The sequence below is a fragment of the Sturnira hondurensis genome, unplaced genomic scaffold (genome assembly GCF_014824575.4).
Source record: "Sturnira hondurensis isolate 20B ecotype Veracruz unplaced genomic scaffold, ASM1482457v3 Scaffold0006496, whole genome shotgun sequence".
NCBI lineage: Eukaryota > Metazoa > Chordata > Mammalia > Chiroptera > Phyllostomidae > Sturnira > Sturnira hondurensis.
In genome coordinates, this window is record NW_028079127.1 from 18,179,900 (window position 1) to 18,200,525 (window position 20,626).

Below are 20,626 nucleotides of genomic sequence, written 5' to 3' on the forward strand. Positions count from 1 at the left end.
AGCTAGCTTCTGCTCACCTTCTGTTTCAAGTGCTTCACCAGCAGCCCCCCAAAAAACAGCCTTATTTTCTGAGCACGGGCCTGCGAACCAGACGATCGCGGTTGGATTCCGAGTAAGGGCACATGCTTGGGTTGCAGGCCAGTTTCTGGCAGGGGCCAGTTCCCTGCAGGGGATGCACAAGAAGCAACCATACATTGATGTTTCCTTCCTCTCTCCTTCCCTTCCCCTCTAAAGATAAATAAATAAAATATTTTAAAAAAACAGCCTTATTCTCTTATTTTATTAATGTATCTGGAATATAAGAGTAATATTATTACTAGAAATCCCACTTACTAGCATCATAATGCTACTGTTAGAAAAATGAGTATTGATCGTAGTCATTTCACATTTGAATTAAAAGTTCTTAGGAAAAAATATGACTACCTTGTGCATTTATTGGTTGTATCTTTTCACTTGTTAAATGTACAGAGTTTGGCAGTTAAACAATTGAGTCACAGTGTGGGTTGTTTCAGGAAAAAAAAAAGACCTTAGTGCTTAGCATGTGAAAGTAGCTTCTTTTGTCCAAGAGGAGAAATTTGCATGAGGCTTTTTTGTGCTCTTATTTCATTGTCTTCCCAAATTAGCTTAATAACCAAAGCCTTTAAAAAAAAACCTTCTGGAGAAAAAATGGTGGCACATTTATTGGAGTAGGCACTTTGTTTCTCAAGCAGACGGGATCGGACTGCTGCCCTGAGTGGCCTGGTCCAGCAGAGTGGACTTCGCTTCCATGCAGTTAGCACTTGCTTCTTGCCCTTGCTCGTTTGAAAGAGCAGTTATACAGACAGCCCGGACTGGTGTGGCTCAGGGGGTGGGTTGAGCACCGGCTGGCACACCAGAAGGTCGGTAGTTTGGTTCCCAGTCAGGGCACATGCCCAGTTTGCAGGCCTGGCCCCCAGTAGGGGGCGCATGAGAGGCAACCACACATAGACGTTTCTCTCCCTCCCTCTCTTTCTTCTCCCTTCCCCTCTCTAAGAACAAATAAAATCTTTTTTTTAAATCCCACACCAGAGTGGCACGTTCGGGTTACAACTGGCGTCGATGCATCATCACCACCCCGAGTCCATAGATTTCCTTAAGGTCATTGGAGGTCGTGCTTCCTGTGGGTGTTGGCAAACAAATGTGTGGTGATAGGTGTCTGCCGCTGCTGTGGCTTCGTGCAGAGACGCTGCCGCCTGAAAATCCTCCACACCCCTATCTTTTTACTGCTCCCAAAGTTTTGCCTTTTCCAGAATGTCGTGTGGTCAGAACCGCGCATGTAGTCTGTCCGTGCCCAGTCTTCACTCGGACAGGTGTGTGAGGCTCCTCCGCGTGCTCCTGGCAGCTCATGTCTTTCAGGGCTGAGTACCGCCCCACTGCCCGATGTGCGCGGGATGTTTGCCCGTCGCCTGCTGCAGGGCGGCCCGGCTGCGTCCGACCTTCGGTGTGTGGGTTTTGGGTGGGTGCCGTGTTCCAGTCCTTTGGGAGCACAGTGGCCAGGATGTGGGGCCCGGGCGTGTTTGGTTGTGCGGGAAGCCACTGAACTGTCTTCCGAGCAGCTGCTCCCGTCTGCATCCCTCCAGCGATGAACGGGAATCTCTGCTGCTCCATGTCCGCCTCCAGGGGGTCCATGCTCGAGGCTGGCGCCTCTGATAGGCTGCACTGGTGCATCGTTGCAATTTGCTCGCCCCTGATGCCACAGGATGGGAGTATGTCTTCCTGGGCTCCTTGGCCGTCTGCGGTCTTCTGTGGTGGGGCCTCTGGCAGGGTCTTCGGCTTCTCTCTTAATTGGGCTGTTTTCGTACCGTGAGTCGTCGGAGTCCTCGTGTGCTGGGGACGGCAGTCCTTCGTCGGTGTGCCTGCTGTACACGTCGTCTCCTGCTCTGTGGCCAGTCTTCTCTCTCTCCTGACAGTGTCCTTTGCAGCGCAGGCAGTGTTTCATTTGAGAGAAGTCCAGCTTCAGTCCATTCATTAGTCCATTCGTGGGCCATGCCTTTGGTGCTGCTTTCGCCAGTTTAAAGTCACGCTCATTTTTGGTGTTAAGTTGTGACTAGTTTTGTACACGTAGTTCTGACACAACTGGATCTCCACGTGTGAACCATATGTAAAAGTTTCGAGACCTGTAGTGTCTGGTACTGATGGAAGTGGTTCTTATAGCTGTGTGAACACTCGTTTGAAGTTAGCCCAAACTCCACGGAATGGGGGGGTAGGACTGGTGGAGTTGCGTGGAGGAAGTCAGCGTGAGATTGGGGCTCGGCACGCAGGACTTAGAGAGTCGGGGCTGCATGTCGCCCGGCTGGCGGGTCACAGCCGCAGGCCACGACTGTCGGGGCCTTGGAAGTAGTTGTGCTTGTCTACGTAGTTCCTGCTTGAGGTATCTCATGATCTGGGCTGTTCCCTGAAAAATTAGTGTTTGGTACATAAAATGTGTAAATACGAGTGTATAAAATCAGTGTTGACTGTGCCTCATTGGGTGTCCTTCACAGTCACAGTCAAAATAAGGACTAGGACGGCCCTGGCCAGGCAGCCCACTTGGTTCAAGCGTCCCACACACCCGAAGGCGGCCAGTTCGGTCCCCAGTCGGGGTGTGTGTGAGAGACTCCCAATTATGTTTCTCTCTGTCTCTCTCCCTGCCTTTCTCTCTCTAAAAATCAATAAAGGGAATTTTGAAAAAAATAAGGAATACAATAAGAAATGTGGAAGCTCTAATGAGAACTATGATACTTCACTTAAGAGTATAAAAGATTGGAAAGTTTGAGTGGATGACCGTGTTCCTGGATGGAGGGACCTGGTGGTGGTTAGAAGTCTTCAGTTCTGAAGTTTGTTTGGAGTGTGCAAGACGGGCCGGGGCAGCTCCGGGAACGCCCTGTTGCTGCGGTGACCCGTGCCGTGGGTCACTCGGTGACCCATGCCGCGGTGACCCGTGCCACCCCAGTCTGGGGAGTGGAGGCTCCAGTGCAGGGCTCCTGCGGGGAGCTGAGGCGTCACTTGGTGCCGGACTGGGGCATGGGTGTTTAATGAGGTCTGGGATGGTGGTTGGCTGTCCATTTGAAAAAAAAGAAGCTTTCTTGTACTGTATTATTAATTTCTAATTTGGAAAGGTCACACAAATACTGTCAGAAAGTGTCTGAGTTTAGTCTTAGGACAGGAAGGCAGTGAACTAAGAGGAGAGCAGAAATGATTACATGAAGAGAGACTTCGTGACAAGACATTTGTAAGCCTTGTTAAAAGAAAAACTCAGGGAAGCTATTGAATTTCAGTAGCAATTGTCAAAATATAAATGCTAAAAATGGAGAAACTCTGAAGTTTGACCTGTGACTTTCTTTTACTCTGTGTGTAGGTGGGGGAATGACTACATTTTCATATGTAGTTGTACAACATTTCCCTTTTTTAACCCTTAAGGAAATAAGTAAAAAGATTTCCCTAGTTTCAGAACTGTTTTTCTCTAATGGGACACATCTCTCTAATGTCTCGGGCAAACAGGGCACCGCCCTCTCCAAGAGCAGCGGCCGCAGGCGCCCCTCCTAAGGCGTCCGCCGCTGAAGAATGAGTTACTTGCACAGGCGGGCGCAGAAGCAGTGTTGGTGCTGGGGGGTCACGGGCGACTGTTCTAACTCTGCATGTCTTCTCCCTTGCAGTCGGGCCAGTTCAGCGAGGACATGATACCCACGGTGGGCTTCAACATGAGGAAGGTGACTAAAGGGAACGTCACGATAAAGGTGCGTCACCCTCGTGCCAGGCTCCAGTCGCGCTGCTCGCGTGTGCAGCCCAGCACGCTTCTGTTGGCTGCTTTTTCGGGTGTGTGCAGTTCCTAACTAATGAACAGCCCCTTCCAGAGAGTGTGAGTGGGTGGTGCCTTTTTCTCCCTCTGGTGGTAAGCATCGTACGCTAAGTGCCCGGAGAAGACTTGGCCTGCGGGTTGGCAGTTAATTATCTGGGATTTAGATGGTCCTGGGAATAAAAACCCTGCTCTTCAGAGTGTCTGGAATGTGGTATTCCATTATTTCATGGGCAAATTGTATATCGAAAAACAATAACGTATTATTTATAACATTGGTAATTTAGTATATTTGTAGTAGCAGGTGTGATAACCTAGTTTTCTCTTTCTTTACTACTAAGCCTTAAAATTAAAATTATAAAGTGGGGGAAAGTGGGCGGATGTAACACGCTTCTACCTTTACAGCGAGTGGAGCCCTGACTGTTGGACCATCCGTCAGGGGCTGCGTTTCGGTTTCGGGTTTGGTTTCTGTTTCGGTGAGCTGGGCTGGTTCAGTGGTTCGGGGCCGTGTTGGCTGAATTCTTGACAAAGCTCCTCAGGCGAAGCTCCTGACCCTCTGTCCCCGGGGCCAAAACTGCCTTTGAAGATAAGCACCATGACCCCAGCTTTTGGGGAGCGCAGCGTCTGGAATGGCAGCCACAGTGATGAAATCTCTGCGGTAGGAGCTTCCATATGGATCAGATTATTTCATGGCAGAGAAGCACCAGGCAGAAAGGCTGGCTGTGTCACTCACAGAACGGTTAAAAACCGTCGGGCGTTGATGTGCGCCCTGTTAGATGGTGAGGCCGTGATGGGTTACGAATGAAGTGTTTTCTGCGTGGGCCCTCAGATCCGGGGGATGCGTGGGCCTGGAGGTTCGGGGGGGTGTCATATTAAAGGTATAGGCAGCAGTTTCCCCGTCCGCTGTCTCAGTTGCCCACAGTCAGGCACAGTCCGAAAACATTAAATGGAAAACAGCAGAAATAAACAATTCATCAGCTTCATCTGACGAAGCCCGTGCCCCCCCTCTCTGTCCAACAGGGGGCGTGAGTCCCCCCTGTGCCTGTCACATCCACCCCGGGTGCGCTGCCCGCCCCTCAGGCACTCACAGGTGTTACCATTGGTCTGTTCCATCATCGCTTAGTGTGGTCATCTCTTGCTGTGCCTCACCTGTAGGTCACACCTTATCACAGGTGCGTGTGTACATGAGACAGCAGTGCATACGGAGTGGATGCTGTCTGTGGTTTCGGGCAACCACGGGGCGGGGCGTCCTGGGACGCGATCCCTGTAGGCGTGGAAAGACTGCTGCATTTTTAGTCTTGGGAATGTGTTGGTCAACAGGCAAAAAAAAGCATTGCACAAAAACTAGATCTTTGCTCAAGTAGACTTACCAAAGTTGGTGTAAATGTATTACATGTGAACTTCAAGTTCAGAAGCGGCCCCAGGGACCTCCAGATTAGCGCCCCGAGGCCCCATGCTGAGTGTCCGTGTCATCCACAGATCTGGGACATCGGAGGGCAGCCCCGGTTCCGGAGCATGTGGGAGCGGTACTGCCGAGGCGTCAACGCCATTGTGTAAGCGCTTCCGCGGGTCGGCGGGCTTTGGGGGCGAGGGGGCATTCGTCTTGGATACTTCCGGAGGCTCACTTGTGTGTTTCTGGCGATACAGCCTTTCCTAGATGTCTTGTCAGTGTAATTCACGACACGAGACGGCAAAGTACTTGATCACAGAATGAGCGTCTCGTCTCTGCGGTTCGTGTGTTGCCTCCCAGCCAGGGAACACAAGTGTGTTGCTGTCATGCACTAGCTCCTAAGAACAGTTTTGTTTTTAAACTCTTTTGGGGTGAGGAGCTTATCTTTGTCTCGGGTTTTATTTTGATTGACAACCTCAGCAGTGTGACTCTGAGACATTTTTCCTGTTAATTGTGATCATCAGAGGCTCCGGCGTGTTGAGATCGCTTTGTTTCCCTTAAGGTACATGATAGACGCTGCAGATCGAGAGAAGATAGAAGCCTCCCGAAACGAACTACATAATCTTCTAGACAAACCACAGTTACAAGGAATCCCAGTGAGTACACAGGGCTTGCTGTTCTACATTGCACACACTGTAACTCACCACATTGAGTACGATAGTGTCCGGTCACAGTAATTAGTATCGATGTCAGTAAAATGTCATCTGTTCTAAAGTCTGGAAGGCTCGGCAGACTGAGCACTGCCATGCCCTGGGCACCGCGTGCTTCCTCTCCTGACCAGCCCTGTACTAAGCTGCGTGCAGCAGGGGCCGCGCTCAGCGCGGGGGGCAGCGGAGAACACGGCGTCTCGGAGCCTGTGGTCTAGTGGGAGAGGGGGCCCTGGAGTCCCGGACTGGCGGCACTGGGACTGGTGCTGCGCGGGAGGGGGGTGCGCCGGGGTGCACGGGGGCGGGGAGCGGGGACTCTCCACAGAGGTGACCCTCCAGCTGAGGTGTGAGCACTGTGTGTGTGGGGAGGGGGTCCAGGCCGAGGCTCCTTGGTGGGGCAGGTGGGGCCCGGAGAGGAGGCACAGGGCCCGGGCAGCAGGGTGGGGCACAGGGCTGTGGGCTGCAGGGACACTGGGGGAGGTGTCACGTGCGCTGGATGGGGTGGGTGGCCGCTGTAGTGTTTTAGGTAATCGGATGCACTATTTAAATCCGGGCTGTATTTTAGGAGTGGACTGTACAGAGGACAGCATGACAGCTGTTAAGTCCCAACAGGGGACAGCACCACAGTTGCAGGTGGCGGTGACAGGACGGTGCAGTGGGGACAAATGTCAGCAATATCTAGGAGCCCAGCCCTCCGACTGACCCTGAGGGAGAAGGGAAGACACGGGGACCAGCCCCCTGTAGTTGGATGGGGGTGGTGCCACTGGTCGACTGAAGGAGTGCTGGCAGAGGACCAGGCTCTGGCCTCACAACAAGTTCACGGGTGTCAGGGACTTGGAGTGTGTCACCTCAGTCGACCTTCACAAAAGCGTGAGTTGATGGTGCTGTCCCTCCTCTATCTCAGTTGTTTCTCAGGCCACGTGGCCACTCGTGTGTTGCACGGCCAGACTGAATGCACGTCCGCCGGACTTTCCCCTCACATTACAGACCTGTGGTGTGTGCCACGGGTCGGGTCAGTCTCCCGTCGGGCCGTCAGGGCGCTCGGCACCCCCAGCGGAGAGGCAGCACCCCTCCTGTCGGGAGGGCTTTGCTCCACCTGCTTCCCTGCAGCACAGGCTGCGTGGTCAGGGCTGTGTGGGCCCCAGATCGTGTGTCCGACGCCAGCAGACAGGACGGGGGTCAGGAGGCGGGAGGTCCCTAAATGTGGGGAGAGGGCTAAGACGCCAGGCAGCCGCATCTGCGACACCCGATCGCAGATGAGCGAGGTGGAGCAGCAGAGGACTGGCAGGCTGTGGCAGGGCGTCTCAGTTGGTCAGCGTGTCATCCCGGGCGCCATCGGGTTGCCAGTCCCATCTCTGGTGGGGCCGAGTGTGGGAGGCAACCAGTAGCTCTCTCTGCCTCTCACCAGTGTTCCCCCCCCTTCCTCTCTCAAATCAATCAGTTAAAAAAACAAAGGAAAGAGTGGCAGAACAGACAAAAGAGGCTCAGAGCAGTTTCAGTGGAGGGCGGCAGCCACACCCTGACCAGTGAGTGCCCGCGCCTCGGACACCACAGTGAACACCGACCTAAAGGATTGGGGGGGGGGGCACTGCCGTCACCCGGACACGCTGCAGTGTGAGGGCCTGGGGCACATTCTCGCTGCTTTTAAAGATTTTATTTAGTTTTAGAGAGGGGGGAAGCGAGGGAGAAAGGGAGAGAAACATCAGTGTGTGGTTGCCTCTCACACACACCCCGCCCCGCCCCGCCACAGGGGGCCTGGCCCGCAGCCCCGGCCTATGCCCTGACGAGGCATCGAACCTGTGGCCTGCGGTTTGCGGGATAACTCCCACCCACCCCACTGAGCCCCATCAGCCAGGGCAGCGTTCTCATTGCAGCATCTGCACGGATGAATGCGGTGTGCTTCTGCGGCACGTTCTGATGTTAAGTTTGCTGTTAACATTTTTTTCTCTCTACAGGTGCTAGTCCTTGGAAACAAGAGAGACCTTCCTAATGCCTTGGATGAGAAACAGCTCATTGAAAAAATGTATGTCCTAGGATGGGCGATGGCATCCCGATCTCAAAGTTGGCTCTGAAGTGCCCTGTTCGCCCACCACCTTGTTCAGCGTCGTAATGCGACGCCTTTCAGTGCGGACCTGGCCCCGGTGCAGGCAGCTCAACTCGGCTGCAGGGCGCGAGCCCCTGCCGCTCTGTGGTAGTAAAGCAGCTTCTGCGGCTCAGCAGTGGACGTGCAAGTGGGACCGGGTGGGGAGTGACAGGGAGGACGGCTGTTCCGGCACAGACTCACCCCTCCATTCTGCTTCTTGCAGGAACCTGTCTGCCATTCAGGACAGAGAAATCTGCTGCTATTCAATTTCCTGCAAAGAAAAGGATAATATAGGTAAGAAATGACAGGTGTTTTTGTTGGGAGGAAGTATTATCACTGGAAAGGGTGTCTAAAGGTACTTCTGTTTATTATCTCCACTTGTGTTTAAGTGACTTTCTCTATACGGCACGATTGCCCTTGCCAGACGACAAGAGTAGACGTTACCCCCTTCGGCAGCCGAGACGTGTCCTGGGTCTGGTCCGCACTATCTAAAGGGGCCGGTGCAGTAGAGACACCAAGTTAAGCAAATGGGTTATCGGGCCATTGTGTTAATTTCCACACAGGTAGTGTCTGGCTGTGCTTTATAACACAATGACATTCTTAAAATGAGACCACACAAAGGTTGGCCCACAGGCATTGTAACAAGTTCTAATTCATGGAACCAGTTTGTCACTGAAATATGCTCTCACTCTATTGGAGACAGAAAGCCCAAAATTCCCCTTATCTACTGTCTGGCCAATTTCCCAGGACCACCATAGCAAAGTGCCACCGACGAGTTCAGGAGGCCTGATGTCCGCCATGAGGGTGTGGGCAGGTGTGCTCACTGGCGGCCCAGGGAGGGCCTCCCCTCCTCTGACTGCAGGGGCCGCTGGCCCTCCCGGGCTTGCCCGGGCTCGCAGACGCACCGTGAGTCTCTGCCTCCGGCCTCACGTGCTCATGTGGCCCTCTCCTCTGGGTGCCTGTTTTCCCTTCCCACGAGGACGTGTCACTGCGGTAGGGCCCCCCGTGATCCACGCGACCTCGATTGTAACTGAGCACCTCTGCAGAGACCCTGCGTCCAAGTAAATCCTGGGGTTTTAGGGGACACCGCTCAGTCCAGAGTCCTTGAAGAATAAGTATGCGTGGCTCGGCTTTCATCCCTTAGCTAAAAATAGGTAAGAGCTCTTTAGTAAGCAGACGTGTTGAAGTGCAGTGCAGTGAATGGGGCCAAAGGAGTGGGCTCCGCAGCCATTCTGGCCTTTTCCCTGTAGCCCTCATTCAGTACTGGTTCTCATCCTACTTACCTTTGTACCCAGTCTGCACCCCGACTCCCTCCTCAGTAGTCCCCCAGGATTTTTTCTGGCTGGTCCCAGGCCTCCTGGAAAGAGCACCTAAGGCTGCCTGAGCCCAGCGCCTGCTGGAGGGCACGGAGCCGCCTCTGTGGGATGAGCCGAGTAGGGACTTGTTACCAGAGCGGACTGTTTGAGCATCTAAGGTGATTTAGAGTTTATTTTTAATTCTCTTTTCCTGTGTCGGGGGAAACTCCTGTTCAATTTTAAGCTGTGCCTCCGAGCATGGGCTCACACATGAGCAGCTCCCAGGGAGGCCTTCCGCAGCCGAGGGCCACGGGTCTGGAGGCAGGTGGGGTCAGCACGACGCAGAGGGCGGCGCTGGCGTCCGGGGGCGGAGACCAGGCCCAGGTGCCGTGGGCGCCCTGCCGACCCCGAAGCAGACACCTGTCCGGCCCGAGTCAGTGACGAGGCTGAGTAGCCCGTTTCGTCCCAGCCCCCTCTGTCCGCACACTGTGCCCTTCCATAAGTCCCGTGTCCCCTTGTGTTTACTAGTTCCTATGATGGGGGGATGCTTTTGAAATGAGAAAAAAAAACCTTTGTTTTACCAACCGTGATAAACTGGCCCGGGGCTTCCCTGAAGAGGGTCTCTGGGGGTCGTGTGTGCAGCAGAGGCAGGGAGCTGGTGAGAACAACCCCCCCCCCCCGCCCGGCGTGTGCCGTGCAGCCTGCCGCCAGCAGGACGTCCCGGGCCCACGGAGAGCAGACGCCCAGGGAGAGGGAGCCACTCGCGTTCACCAGGTTCAGGACAAGGAGTTGGTGGCTCAGAATGCCTGCTGATTTGAAGTGGGACTACAACTAACAGCCAAGTAGATTCGACTTGGGTATTCACGGCAGAACATCCTTCTTAATTTTAGCTCTTGTAGCATATTTTAGTATCACGTTTATCAGTTTTCTAAATTGCTCCAAAAAGTGCACATGCCCGTCTGTCACACCCGCCCCCGAGTGTGGCACAGGAAGTGCTCTCGGTGGTGTGTGTCCTCTGACCGCACATGGAACAGGTCACTGGCAGGCTGGTCTCTGCAGAGATGGCCCAGAGCCGTGGCCCTTTGTGCCATGGAAGACGGCGATCTTATCTCCCGTCTGCCTTTTGTCTAGTCTTAGGGGTCCCTCTGTCCAGCGTCCATGAGGTTTTTGTTTTGTTTCTTTTTTCAAGTGAATTTCAGAAATACTGAAACCTGGTTGGTGCACGTTCAGATCCGCTTTCCTCCCGTTGAGTTCGTATGAGTGTGGCTTTGCTCTCCCTGCAGGCTGTCCCCACACCTGTGGGCAGTCGTGTGGGTTGCCCCTCACCTGGCTGGGCTGTGTCATGCGGCACGTGAGCGGGGAACCGGGGGCGGGGATCTGCCCTCACCCTTAGGCTTGGAGAACGGCGCTGCTTCTGCCAGATGCCCACACACAGGCGCACCGCTGACGAGCTTGCACGGACCCGCGGGCAGGAATTCGGTGTTTGGGCTCAGCTGGCGTCTCTTCTCCGTCTCAGTGCTTTTCCTGGCCAACCTCGGGGCCGTGGTGTCAGGCCACCTGTGTGGTGGTGTCCCACAGGTCCCTGTCTCCTCCGCAGACAGGTGGCCAAACCACCTGTTGGGCACCTTCGTCACTATTACCTTCTGCGAGCGCCTCGGGCCCCATGCGCCTACGCCCGAGCTCTTCATCTTTTTTGAAGGCTCTTCTTCCTTCGTCACCGAGTCACTCAGCAGCTCCGTGACACACACTCATTCAGACCAGAAGGTCCTTTGCGCCAGTGCCTGTCATCCCACATCTTAATCGTGCTGCTCACTACCCCTCCCCACACCCACAGCACTAGGCTTGCTTCTGGCCTTTGTCACCACCCTGTCCCCATTGACGGTCTGTAGCCCGCAGCCCTTCAAGTGTCCTCCATCACCACTGTCGATCTCCCTGAATACACCGATGCGGTCTCCCTGCTTCAGGCTCTCTAACAGCCCTTTGTTGGCTTGAGGGTAAAACCCAGATTTCTAGCGTCTCACCGTGGCACATGGGTCACCGGGATCCCTCTAGCCCTGGCAGTCCTCGGCTGGGGACCCTTGGGAGTGTCTGGAGGGGTGATGGGGTGCCACACCTGAGGGAGGATGGTGACGGTGGCACATGGTGGGGAAGGCCGTGGGGGTACAGAACACCCCACTGTGCATGAGGAGGGGTGTCCTCCCACCCAGCAGAGTTAACTGACCCCGTAGCCAAAGGGGCAGTGGGAACCCCTGCTCCAGCCTGAGAAGCGAGTCACACCCCACCCCGCCCGTCGGCTTCAGCCACGTCAGATCACTTCCAGTCCACCCAGAGCTCCACACAGCTTCTTCTGCCTGGCATTCTGTGGGGCGGCCCCCAACCCCAAATGGATGCTCACGTGTTTCCCAGCCACGGTACTGGAAGCTCGTCTAGGGCAGGGAGGACGTCTCCCAGATCTGTGTTCCTAGACTTCACGTGCAGTACCTGATTTTACAGGCAGTCCGTGAGTTTCTGAGTGAACTAAAGGTGGCACGAGCGTTCTCCACAGAGTGTAACCAGACTTCGGTCGTCGTTCCTCGGGTGGTGTCCTTAAGACCCAGGGAACGGCAGCAGCAGTGCGAGTGCATAAAGGCAGGACAGGGCAGCCCTGTGTGCGCGGAACCAGCTGCATCTTACATATTCTCTCTGGTGTTTAGCCTCTGAACTTTGGTGTCTTACTGCCCTTTTTCCCCTCCATCTTTAGATATCACACTTCAGTGGCTTATTCAACATTCAAAGTCCAGAAGAAGCTGAAGAGCGTCCCCTCAAGTCTTCCAGTCCTTCCGGCTGTACTCCTAGATTTATTGTCCGCTCCTCCGAAATACTTCCCAGAACACGGTCCTCCCTAAACCCAAGAAATTGCCTTTTTCCAAGTTTATTTCTCATGTGCACTGCTGAAGACGTGTGTCTCTAACCCTTCATACAGAACCCAGAGTCAGCCTGAGTTGCCATGGTCAAGTCCGCACACACAGAGCTGCTCACACACGCTTGTCTCACACAGTGTGTGGAGCTTTTTAAAAAACATACTTTTGACCATCTTAGATCAAGAAAATTGCACATTTCTGTTCTGGTCTTTCTGGGCCAGATTTTTATATTGGTTTTGGTAAACGTCTGTCTATGATATTTCATTATAGAGTCTAGTAGCTTAACACTGGTATTGACCTGACACACCGTGGAGTTTCTGGTGCCACACACAGCGTTTAGGGAACCTGTAGCCGAGTCGTGTGGGGTGCGAGCGTAGCGTTGCCATCGCCCACCAGTGCATGCAAGATGTCTAACTGTGCACCTTAGCAGCTTTAGAAACGGCCTTCGCGCGCGAGCAGAGGCGCCAGGCCGGGGTCGCTGGCTCTTCATACGGGTGTGGTCTTACGTGGTGAGGTTTTTAACTCTGCTTCCTGCGACTTCTTCACCGCCGGGGAGCAGCGGGGGGCGCGCAGGGGGCCTGAGTAGGGCATGCTGTTTTATATCTGTCCAGATCATTACTTCTCTATTTCTTCTTCTTTTTTTTTTTTTTTTTTTTTTTGCTGGTTCAACACACTTTTGGAGGGTTTGGGAACTGGAGAGTCCCACAGAAGCTTTATGAGTTCAGAGCGTTCCAGCCAATGCAATAAAGCGTGTTCAGAATGTCAGACTCGGCTCTTTCCGTCTCCATTACTCACATCCGTGTGGCCGCACGGCCCTCCACATGCCTGACCTCTGGTGTCGGTCTTGCGGCCCAACTTGCACAGCTCAGATGCTCGTAAACAGAAAGTCCTCCCTTCTCTGTCTCACTGATGGCAAACCCAGCGCCCTTGTGCTTGGTGCCACTAGACACCACGCTGCTTGTGACAACTGGGGACTGGCCTGCCTTGTCTGATGCTGCCAGCGGAGTGTCGGCAGGTTGTCGAATGATCAGTTGCACGCAGAACTGAGGGCCTGCGGTTGTTCGCTGCGGCCTCTCGGAGACGGGTATGGACACTCCACCGAGCCCGCTCTGAAGCCAAGTGGTCTCCAGTCCCTAAAGGGACATGTTCCTGCCTGCACGCCCGTGAACAGGGGCTGACGAGACCACGGCGGTAGGTGCAAGTGGGGCTCGCCCACCTCTGGGTGGCCCCACATTCCCGCAGCCTCGCCTCCAGGCTCTGCCGCGCTCGCAGGCACGGTGCTGCGCACACACGGTGAACACTCGGAGTGCGGTCAGCGGCGAGTCCTCCCACCGACTCCCGCCTTCGTTTGTAGTCTGCCATGGCCAGAACACTCACGTGCACACGAGACCACACTGGGTTGCACAGATAGCACTTGGGTTTCTCCGGCCACCTTCTTAGGAGTAGAGTTGCGGCTCTTCACACTGTGTTCTCGTTCTCTGAAGCGTGTTACATGCGCCCCGATGGGGCGGACGGCTCTGTGGATCGAGGACGGTTATGCTGCCGTGGCTCCACCCCAGGAGCGGCCGCTGTGAGCCGTGCGTGGCACGTGGCACTGAGCTCCTGCCTAGAAGGAGGGACCGGGACTGGACTGCGTGGCTGCAGTGGCCACGTGGGTCCACGACTGGACCCGTGGCTCAACCTTAATGCACTCCTGTGTCTGTCCATTGCTTTCAGCGTTTCAGGACACCCAGACACCACTGCCCCCTTCTCCCGAGCGTTAACCTCTGCATGTGAAAACTTCGCAGTTACTGAACTTTGTAAATATGTGAATTTTCTATTTAGGTGGATGCATTTTCATCTGTTTACTGCTCTTCTCAGCTTTATTCAATAAACTTGCATTTTGAGGGTTGTATTGACAGTTTTAACCTGAATTGTGTGTGTCGTGGTGGAGGGTGTGCTCTTGCTGGGCGGAGGCGGAGAAGGGAGTTCCTCTGAGCAGGGGCCGTGGGTCAGGGGCCATGGCTCGCAGGCCGTGGGCAGGGAGAAGCCAGCCCAGCTCCCAAGGGACAGGGCCTGTGGGCTAGTTCAAAAGGAAATAAACTTCTAAAATGTCCATGTGATTGCAACTTCCTTTTTAGGGTGGGTACCACAGTTACTAGGACTTGTAAACTGTCAGGATGCACCAAATTTACGACCTTTAAAGTGGCAAGAGCTAGTTCAGCATTTTATAATCCAGTTGTTTTAAAGATCACACCAAAACTCTACTAGTAAACTAATTGCAAGACATGCCTACTTCAGCTCCAGAAAGAAGATGCTTAAACGGACTGGTTTTCCCAAGCGAGGCGGCTGACCGCCTTCACCAGCGTGCCCGCCCTCTCCTGCGCTGCAAATGCGAACCTTCGTCTCCCCGGAGTGGTTAGAGAAGTGGTGGGGTCTGTGTTTACCAAGAGCTGAGTTCAATCTGGCTTTTTCTGCGAGTTGCACTGCCAGTCTGCGCAGCCAAACCTGCCGGCTGGTGGGACGTGTGACCTCGCAGCTCAGGCACCGGAGTCCCTAGGCTGTGAGGGTAAAATCCTCCCGTTGACTCGGCGGAGCCACTTAGTCAAGCCACCAGGTCGGCCCTCTTCTCACTGCCCTCTGATCCGAGCAATTCGTGAAGGTGAGAGAGAGAGTGTGGGGTCGGGGCATGAAATTAGCTCACTTTACCCTGGATTCTATGTTTGCATCTGCTTCTAGAAACCAAGACTTCTAAAACTAGTCTCTCTGACTCCCTCAGGTAAACTGGCCGTATCAGAGGGGGCCCCTGCAGGTGGGGTGGTCGCCGTCCGGGCTGAGGGACTCGTCGCCTGTGTGTGCATCCCACCCGCAGAGGGTTTGGGTGCTCCAACATCCTGTGGAGTTGGCCACTCGGGCCCCTCTGGGCCTGGCCGACTGTGGCTGGCGTGGAACTTCCAGTTCACTATCGCGAGCACCATAGCTCTTGCATCCAGTTGGCCAAATGCCTTCCTTGAAGTCAGCTACTGTGGGGACACCACTGTGTTGAGAATTTGAAATGTTTTCACTTTACGAACTTCAGAGGGGGTGCCCTCCCTGTGTCGTCAGCAAAGACACCGAAAAGGAGGACAGGGAAGCGGCACCTGCCTCGCCGACCGCCCTCAGACGAGCCGCTCCACTAACGCACACGCAGCAGTGGCCCCTGCAGGTGTTTCCTGTTGACCTGTGAACACCCTCCACACGGTTTTTGTGAAATTCAGCCACTAAGCAAAATGAGCACTTGGGAACAGCTGCCTCTTGGATGCCTCTTGGGGAGGCAGAGGCAAGCGGCGCAGGTCGCTAGCACGCTAGGCGCAAAGCCTGGGGAAGTTCCGCAGCCGGACAGGCGGCCGCCTCTCACTGCTCCGTGTCCCTGCCGCCCTGCCCTCAGTAAGGCACATCTACCTGAAAATGTCGAGGCAGAGTTGATTTAGGAAATTCAGGTTTCCCAGCAGGAATGGGGGCCAGGGAAGGTACTTCAGCCTCATTTTCTACCCGTGGCATTCATAAAAGGAAGGGATAGGGTAGAAATGAATTCCCATTTGGGAATGTTAGTGGAGCCTGGCTCTGTCAATGAGCATTGGGACCCACCGGCTTGCTCCTGCGCTGGTTACCGACTGTGTGACTGCCGAGGTGCTGGGCCCCCTCTGCCCCATCGTTTCCTACGGAGAATTCCACTAACCGGCCGTGGTTCTAGCAGCCCAGAGAGTTGGACGCTGGTCAAACAGGAGAGAGGTGCAAATGCCAGCTTACCCTCGTAAATACGTTATTGTTGTGTGTTTCTCCCCCTTAAAAGTGATGCAAAACACAGAACTGTTTACATTAAGGGCTGGAGACCACAGACATTTTGCAAAGTGATACAATAACGTTTTGAGAAAACAAGCCCAGGGTCTTCTATTTAAAGCCATTTAAAAATGCGAAAGCAGAACTGTATGTTGGTGGACAGTGTGGACAAACATATACCAATTTGGGGGTAAACAGTGCAGGGAGTCCAACATTTTGGCGTCTCTGGGCTGCACTGAAAGAAGCGTTTTCTTGGGCTACACATGAAATACACACACAAACACTAACAAAAACTGATGAGCGAAAAAAAGGTTTTAAGTAAATTGATGACTTTGCGTCAGGCCACATTTATAGCCATCTGGGCTGCGTGTGGGCCGTGGGCTGTGGGTTGGACACCCCTGGCAGAACTAATGTTTAACATTTCATAGCTGCTGCATTGCTAGTTTCTGCCGGAACTGACTTGGGACTCGGAGGACCCTGGACCAGTTTTCAGAAGCTGCTTCCTTTGACAGTGATGAGGGCGGAGGTGGGGGTTGGGGGAGACAACAGAACCAATGAGTGCCCTTTTGAACATGGCAAGTAGGATGTGAAGGGCTGCCACTTACATTCTCTCCTCCAGCCAGCTCCTCTGTTTCCCTAGAGGGGTTATAGACCCTGACCTTTGTAAATCTGTATCCTTTCTAGTTACCCAGCACGTGACTTGGGTATTTCCTGTTCTGTTGGTATCACTCTCTAGGGAGAAAGGACTTGCCATTATTTGCCATGGCACCAGCTCACCCTGCCCTGGAAAGGGCGATCTGAGCCGGAAGCATCAGTAACCTAAGGGCGCAGGACACAGGGGTAAACGTCTGTTCTTGATGGGTAAGGACTGCTTCTGATTCAGTGGGACAGGAAGCTCACCACTATCTTTTATCTGGGGACACACTGATTTTTAATAGTCAAGTCCCATAATTCAAAAATTAAAAATAGATTAAAAGACACTTGCCCCCACCCATAACTGAGTGAGCACCACCCTGGCCTTTCAGGGAGCCCTGGTATCAGTTTCTTACTCAGGACAAGCAAGTAGAAGTATGGAGGCTCGGTTCTTGTTTAATCCCCCTCTGACACCAAAGGCAGTGTGCCGATGGGCTCGCGGCTGTTCTCCCCGTCGCCATGTCCTGGCGACCTTTCCACAGCAGCCTGCTTCCCGTGTGTGTGGTTCTCACGGAGGGGACTCAGGATCTAGTCACCTGCCCCACTGACAGACACTCGGGCGTTTGTGACCTCTGGCTCTTCAGCAGTGCTGCGGTGCATGGTGGCGGGCGGTGCAGCCATGCACAGAAGCGTGTCCGGGTCAGAGGGTAAGTGCGTTTGTACCGGTGTGGGAGCTGCCACGCGCCCTCCCCGGGCGTACCAGTTGTTATTCCGACCAGCCTCCGGCCCCTGGGCCTCTCCAACAGTGCGCTGACGGACACGGGTTTCTGCCCATCCAATTGGTGGGAACAGTCATGCACTGCTCAATTTTAAACCAAATGTGTGATTTAGCTCTCTCACCGAGCTGTGGGAAAATACTACCTTATTTCTAGAGTTGGCTCTCACCAAATTAATAGTGGGATTACAGGTAACCCCCCCTTTTATTTATTTCTTTTTTTACTTAAGTTGATCGCCCCCTTACAAAGTACGTATATATTGCTTCAGAAAGACACAAAAATCGGCTTTAAAAGCCATCATCACATTACTTGAATTTTTAACATCATTGCTTTGGATATTAAAGTATTTCTAACTTCTTAGGGTAGGAAAATCCCTTCTTTTAATAGGCTGTGTTAACCCCGATATTTGATTCTAGCCCTGGGACCTGGACAGGCCAGAGCCTTCCACTGGCTGCGGTTTAGGGACCTGGCGCACTGACACACACATTCGGAGTCACGCGACTGGCTCCCAGAACGGGACTGTCCCCGTTTCCACACAATGGAGGGTGTCTTCAAAGGCACTGAAACCCACACTGGCCCACTCACCTCCTTCAACAAAGGGGGAGACAACTTGGATCACCTCGTGGGATGTGACCGCACCCCACGGAGATGTGGGGCAGCGATGCGGTGCCGCTGGCCCTGGCCGAGTGGGCTAGGACGGGAGTAGAACTACAGGACGCAGAGCCTTTTCCGCTCTTCTTGGACCGTGGTGTTTTAGCCCTTGTCCCATTTTATACTATTTCCTTAGACCCGTTTTTCCCTCCTAAAACAGTGCTTTGGAAATGGGAGGGGCTTGCTTTAATTCCTCCGGCAGACCGCAGGTATAGCCGCACCAGGTGCTCTGAATGGGCTCCGGAGCCACAGACTGGAGGGGAGTCGTCACGGCCCACCAGGAGTGCAGCCCAGTGTCAGTGTGTGCCTCCCGTTACACGCCCTCAGCGCCCTGGTGTCACAGGTGAGCAAACAGGCCCGGAGAGGTAACGTCTCGAGGTCGCTCGGTTGGCAGAGTTATGGTTTGCACACCCCCGGCGATCTCACTTCTGAGTCCGGGTTCTTGGCTGACATCTTCTTGGCAGCTCCCGGAGTAAATCATTTCCCCATGGTGTATTTCAGTGTGATGTACTTCCTTTTGGATCTTTTTATCTGTCCTTTAACACTCTTGACAGATTATGTGCAGAAAAACCCATCACAATACTGAGTTTCTTAAAAGAACTGATTTTTTCAGGCCGGGTGTCTGATCAGATACAGATGTTGTTCCAGTCTTATTTACCTTGAAGGAAGCTGTAGTCTAACCTAAAGGGCCAGCAGCAGATACCGCATTTTCATTTGGGTCAGTGTAATTCAAGCAGGAAACGCTGTTCTGACCCTGGCCCAGCGCCCAGCCGGGCACTGATGTTGAAGGTGTTGCCTGGGCTGTGGTTGGGAAGAGCAGCCTGACCAGGCTGTCTGCTCTGAGGGCCAGCCGGTGGTGGTCAATTATCCACCCCGGACACACGTGGGAGACCTGGGCAGTCACTATTTTTCTGTGGAGAGCCGATTAACTAACTCAGAGAACTTGACTCCCAATCCGATTTCTTCCCTTTTGGCATGTAGAGTAGACCTTTAGACCAGGTTTTCCGTGATGAGTAAATGAAAACATAATGTGAAATATTTTGAAAACCACAAAACGTATACAACTGGCAGCTGTTGTCAGTCTTACCATAAAAAGCATCTTTCATAATTTGGGTGATTTTGTTCCATTATGAGAAGAGATTTGTTTTCATTAGACCTTGTATTGTGATTAAATGTTTCTTTGGGCTCCTTTCCAGTCTCCCTTACACCTCCTCTGTGTTGCAAAATGTCCCCTGACCCTGAGAATGTGACGAGCGTGCCACATGACAACTTTATCATCCTCTTAGTCACTCTCTTGGTCTCTCAGCCAGTCTGTGATTTGGGACTCCCATCAGGCCTTGCTTCCCAAGCTTCTCGGGAACTTGGCCTAACGGGCACGTAGTCTAAACTTACTGAGCAAACCTCAGCAGGCGTCACTGAATGCAGCCAACGAAAGGAAACAACCCCCTGTTGAATCATTGCACGAAAGCCACAGCCCTTCAGAGCCAGCATGTGCGGGGTAAAGTGATCTGATCAGGGGTCTAGCCCACACCTGAAAGGTTAGGGTACGGCTGCAGCGCACGGGAGACACGCTGGGGGAGGGAGGGGCAGGAGGGGACCTGGTTCGACAGCTCCGGTGAAAATCATTGGGGGCGGGGGGGGGGGGGGCGGCCGCAGCCTCCCGGNCTGGACCCCCCCGCAGCATTCTCCACCCCTCCCGCACCGCCCCCGCCCCTTTCTCAAGATCTTATTTCGAGACCAAGACAATACAATCTAACCCAGGAGTTCCTGAAACTGATAGATGCTAAGACTCTCCCCAGAGCACCTGTTAACACGCGTTCCTGGGAGCCCCGCTGGAGTTCGGTGGGTCTGGGACCGGGTCTGGGAACGCGTGCTTTACACTATATGAGCGGTTCTTACAAATTAGAGTGTTCTAATAAAAACAGCAGGATTCAGGATAGCGTTGTGTGCAATCCGGAGCTAAAAAGTGGTATTCTACCCCTCGCTGTAAACAGGCGAGTAAAAACCCTGCCCTTCTGGGGGAAAGGTGAAGGGATTACGAAGTGCAAACCGGTAGTTACAAAATACGGGGACGTAAAAAAGAAAAAGAGCATAGGGAATATGGCCAACGTTGTAGTAACTATGTATGGTGTCAGGTGGGCCCTGAAAATATCGGGGGCGGGGGTCACTTTGTAAAGTATACAACTGTCTAACCACACCCTTTTGTTGCTGTACACCTGGAAGTAACATAAAATAATACTGAAAGTCAACTGTAATTGAAAAAAAATTAACTCTGCCCTTGCTATGCAAAGTAGCTCCTTCTACACAGAAATGGCCCTGTCCCTCCTCTTTCCTCACATATTTTAACTGTCACCACCCCGGACCTGCAGCCGGATGGCTCTGTCCCGTCCTAGCTCCGCCCGGCGGGTCTGGACTACGTCTCTGGCCTGCGCCCGCGAGCGCTCCCGTGCCGCGCTCCCATTGGCTGGAAGTTCCGTCGCCCGGAGTCCGAGCGGCCTCTAGGCGCCACGCCAGCCGGTCCGGACTCTGGACCGCCCAGGGGTGGGGCCAAGCGCGTGGGCGTGGCCAGGCCGAGGTGTGGCCTCGGGCGGAGCTGGCGG

The 20,626-nt window shown here is 53.8% G+C and overlaps 1 protein-coding gene across 1 annotated transcript in view; it reads left to right on the forward strand.

Annotated features, from left to right (window-relative positions):
• Positions 1-14,059, forward strand: part of ARL8B (ARF like GTPase 8B) — a 28,313-nt gene extending 14,254 nt beyond the window's left edge. The window contains exons 2-7 of the mRNA XM_037049558.1: positions 3,654-3,734; positions 5,273-5,346; positions 5,746-5,839; positions 7,846-7,913; positions 8,197-8,267; positions 12,009-14,059. Of these exons, the coding sequence (XP_036905453.1) occupies positions 3,654-3,734; positions 5,273-5,346; positions 5,746-5,839; positions 7,846-7,913; positions 8,197-8,267; positions 12,009-12,058 (438 nt within the window). The 3' untranslated portion in view covers positions 12,059-14,059. The remainder of the gene's footprint in view (positions 1-3,653; positions 3,735-5,272; positions 5,347-5,745; positions 5,840-7,845; positions 7,914-8,196; positions 8,268-12,008) is intronic.
• Positions 14,060-20,626: the final 6,567 nt, after the last annotated feature.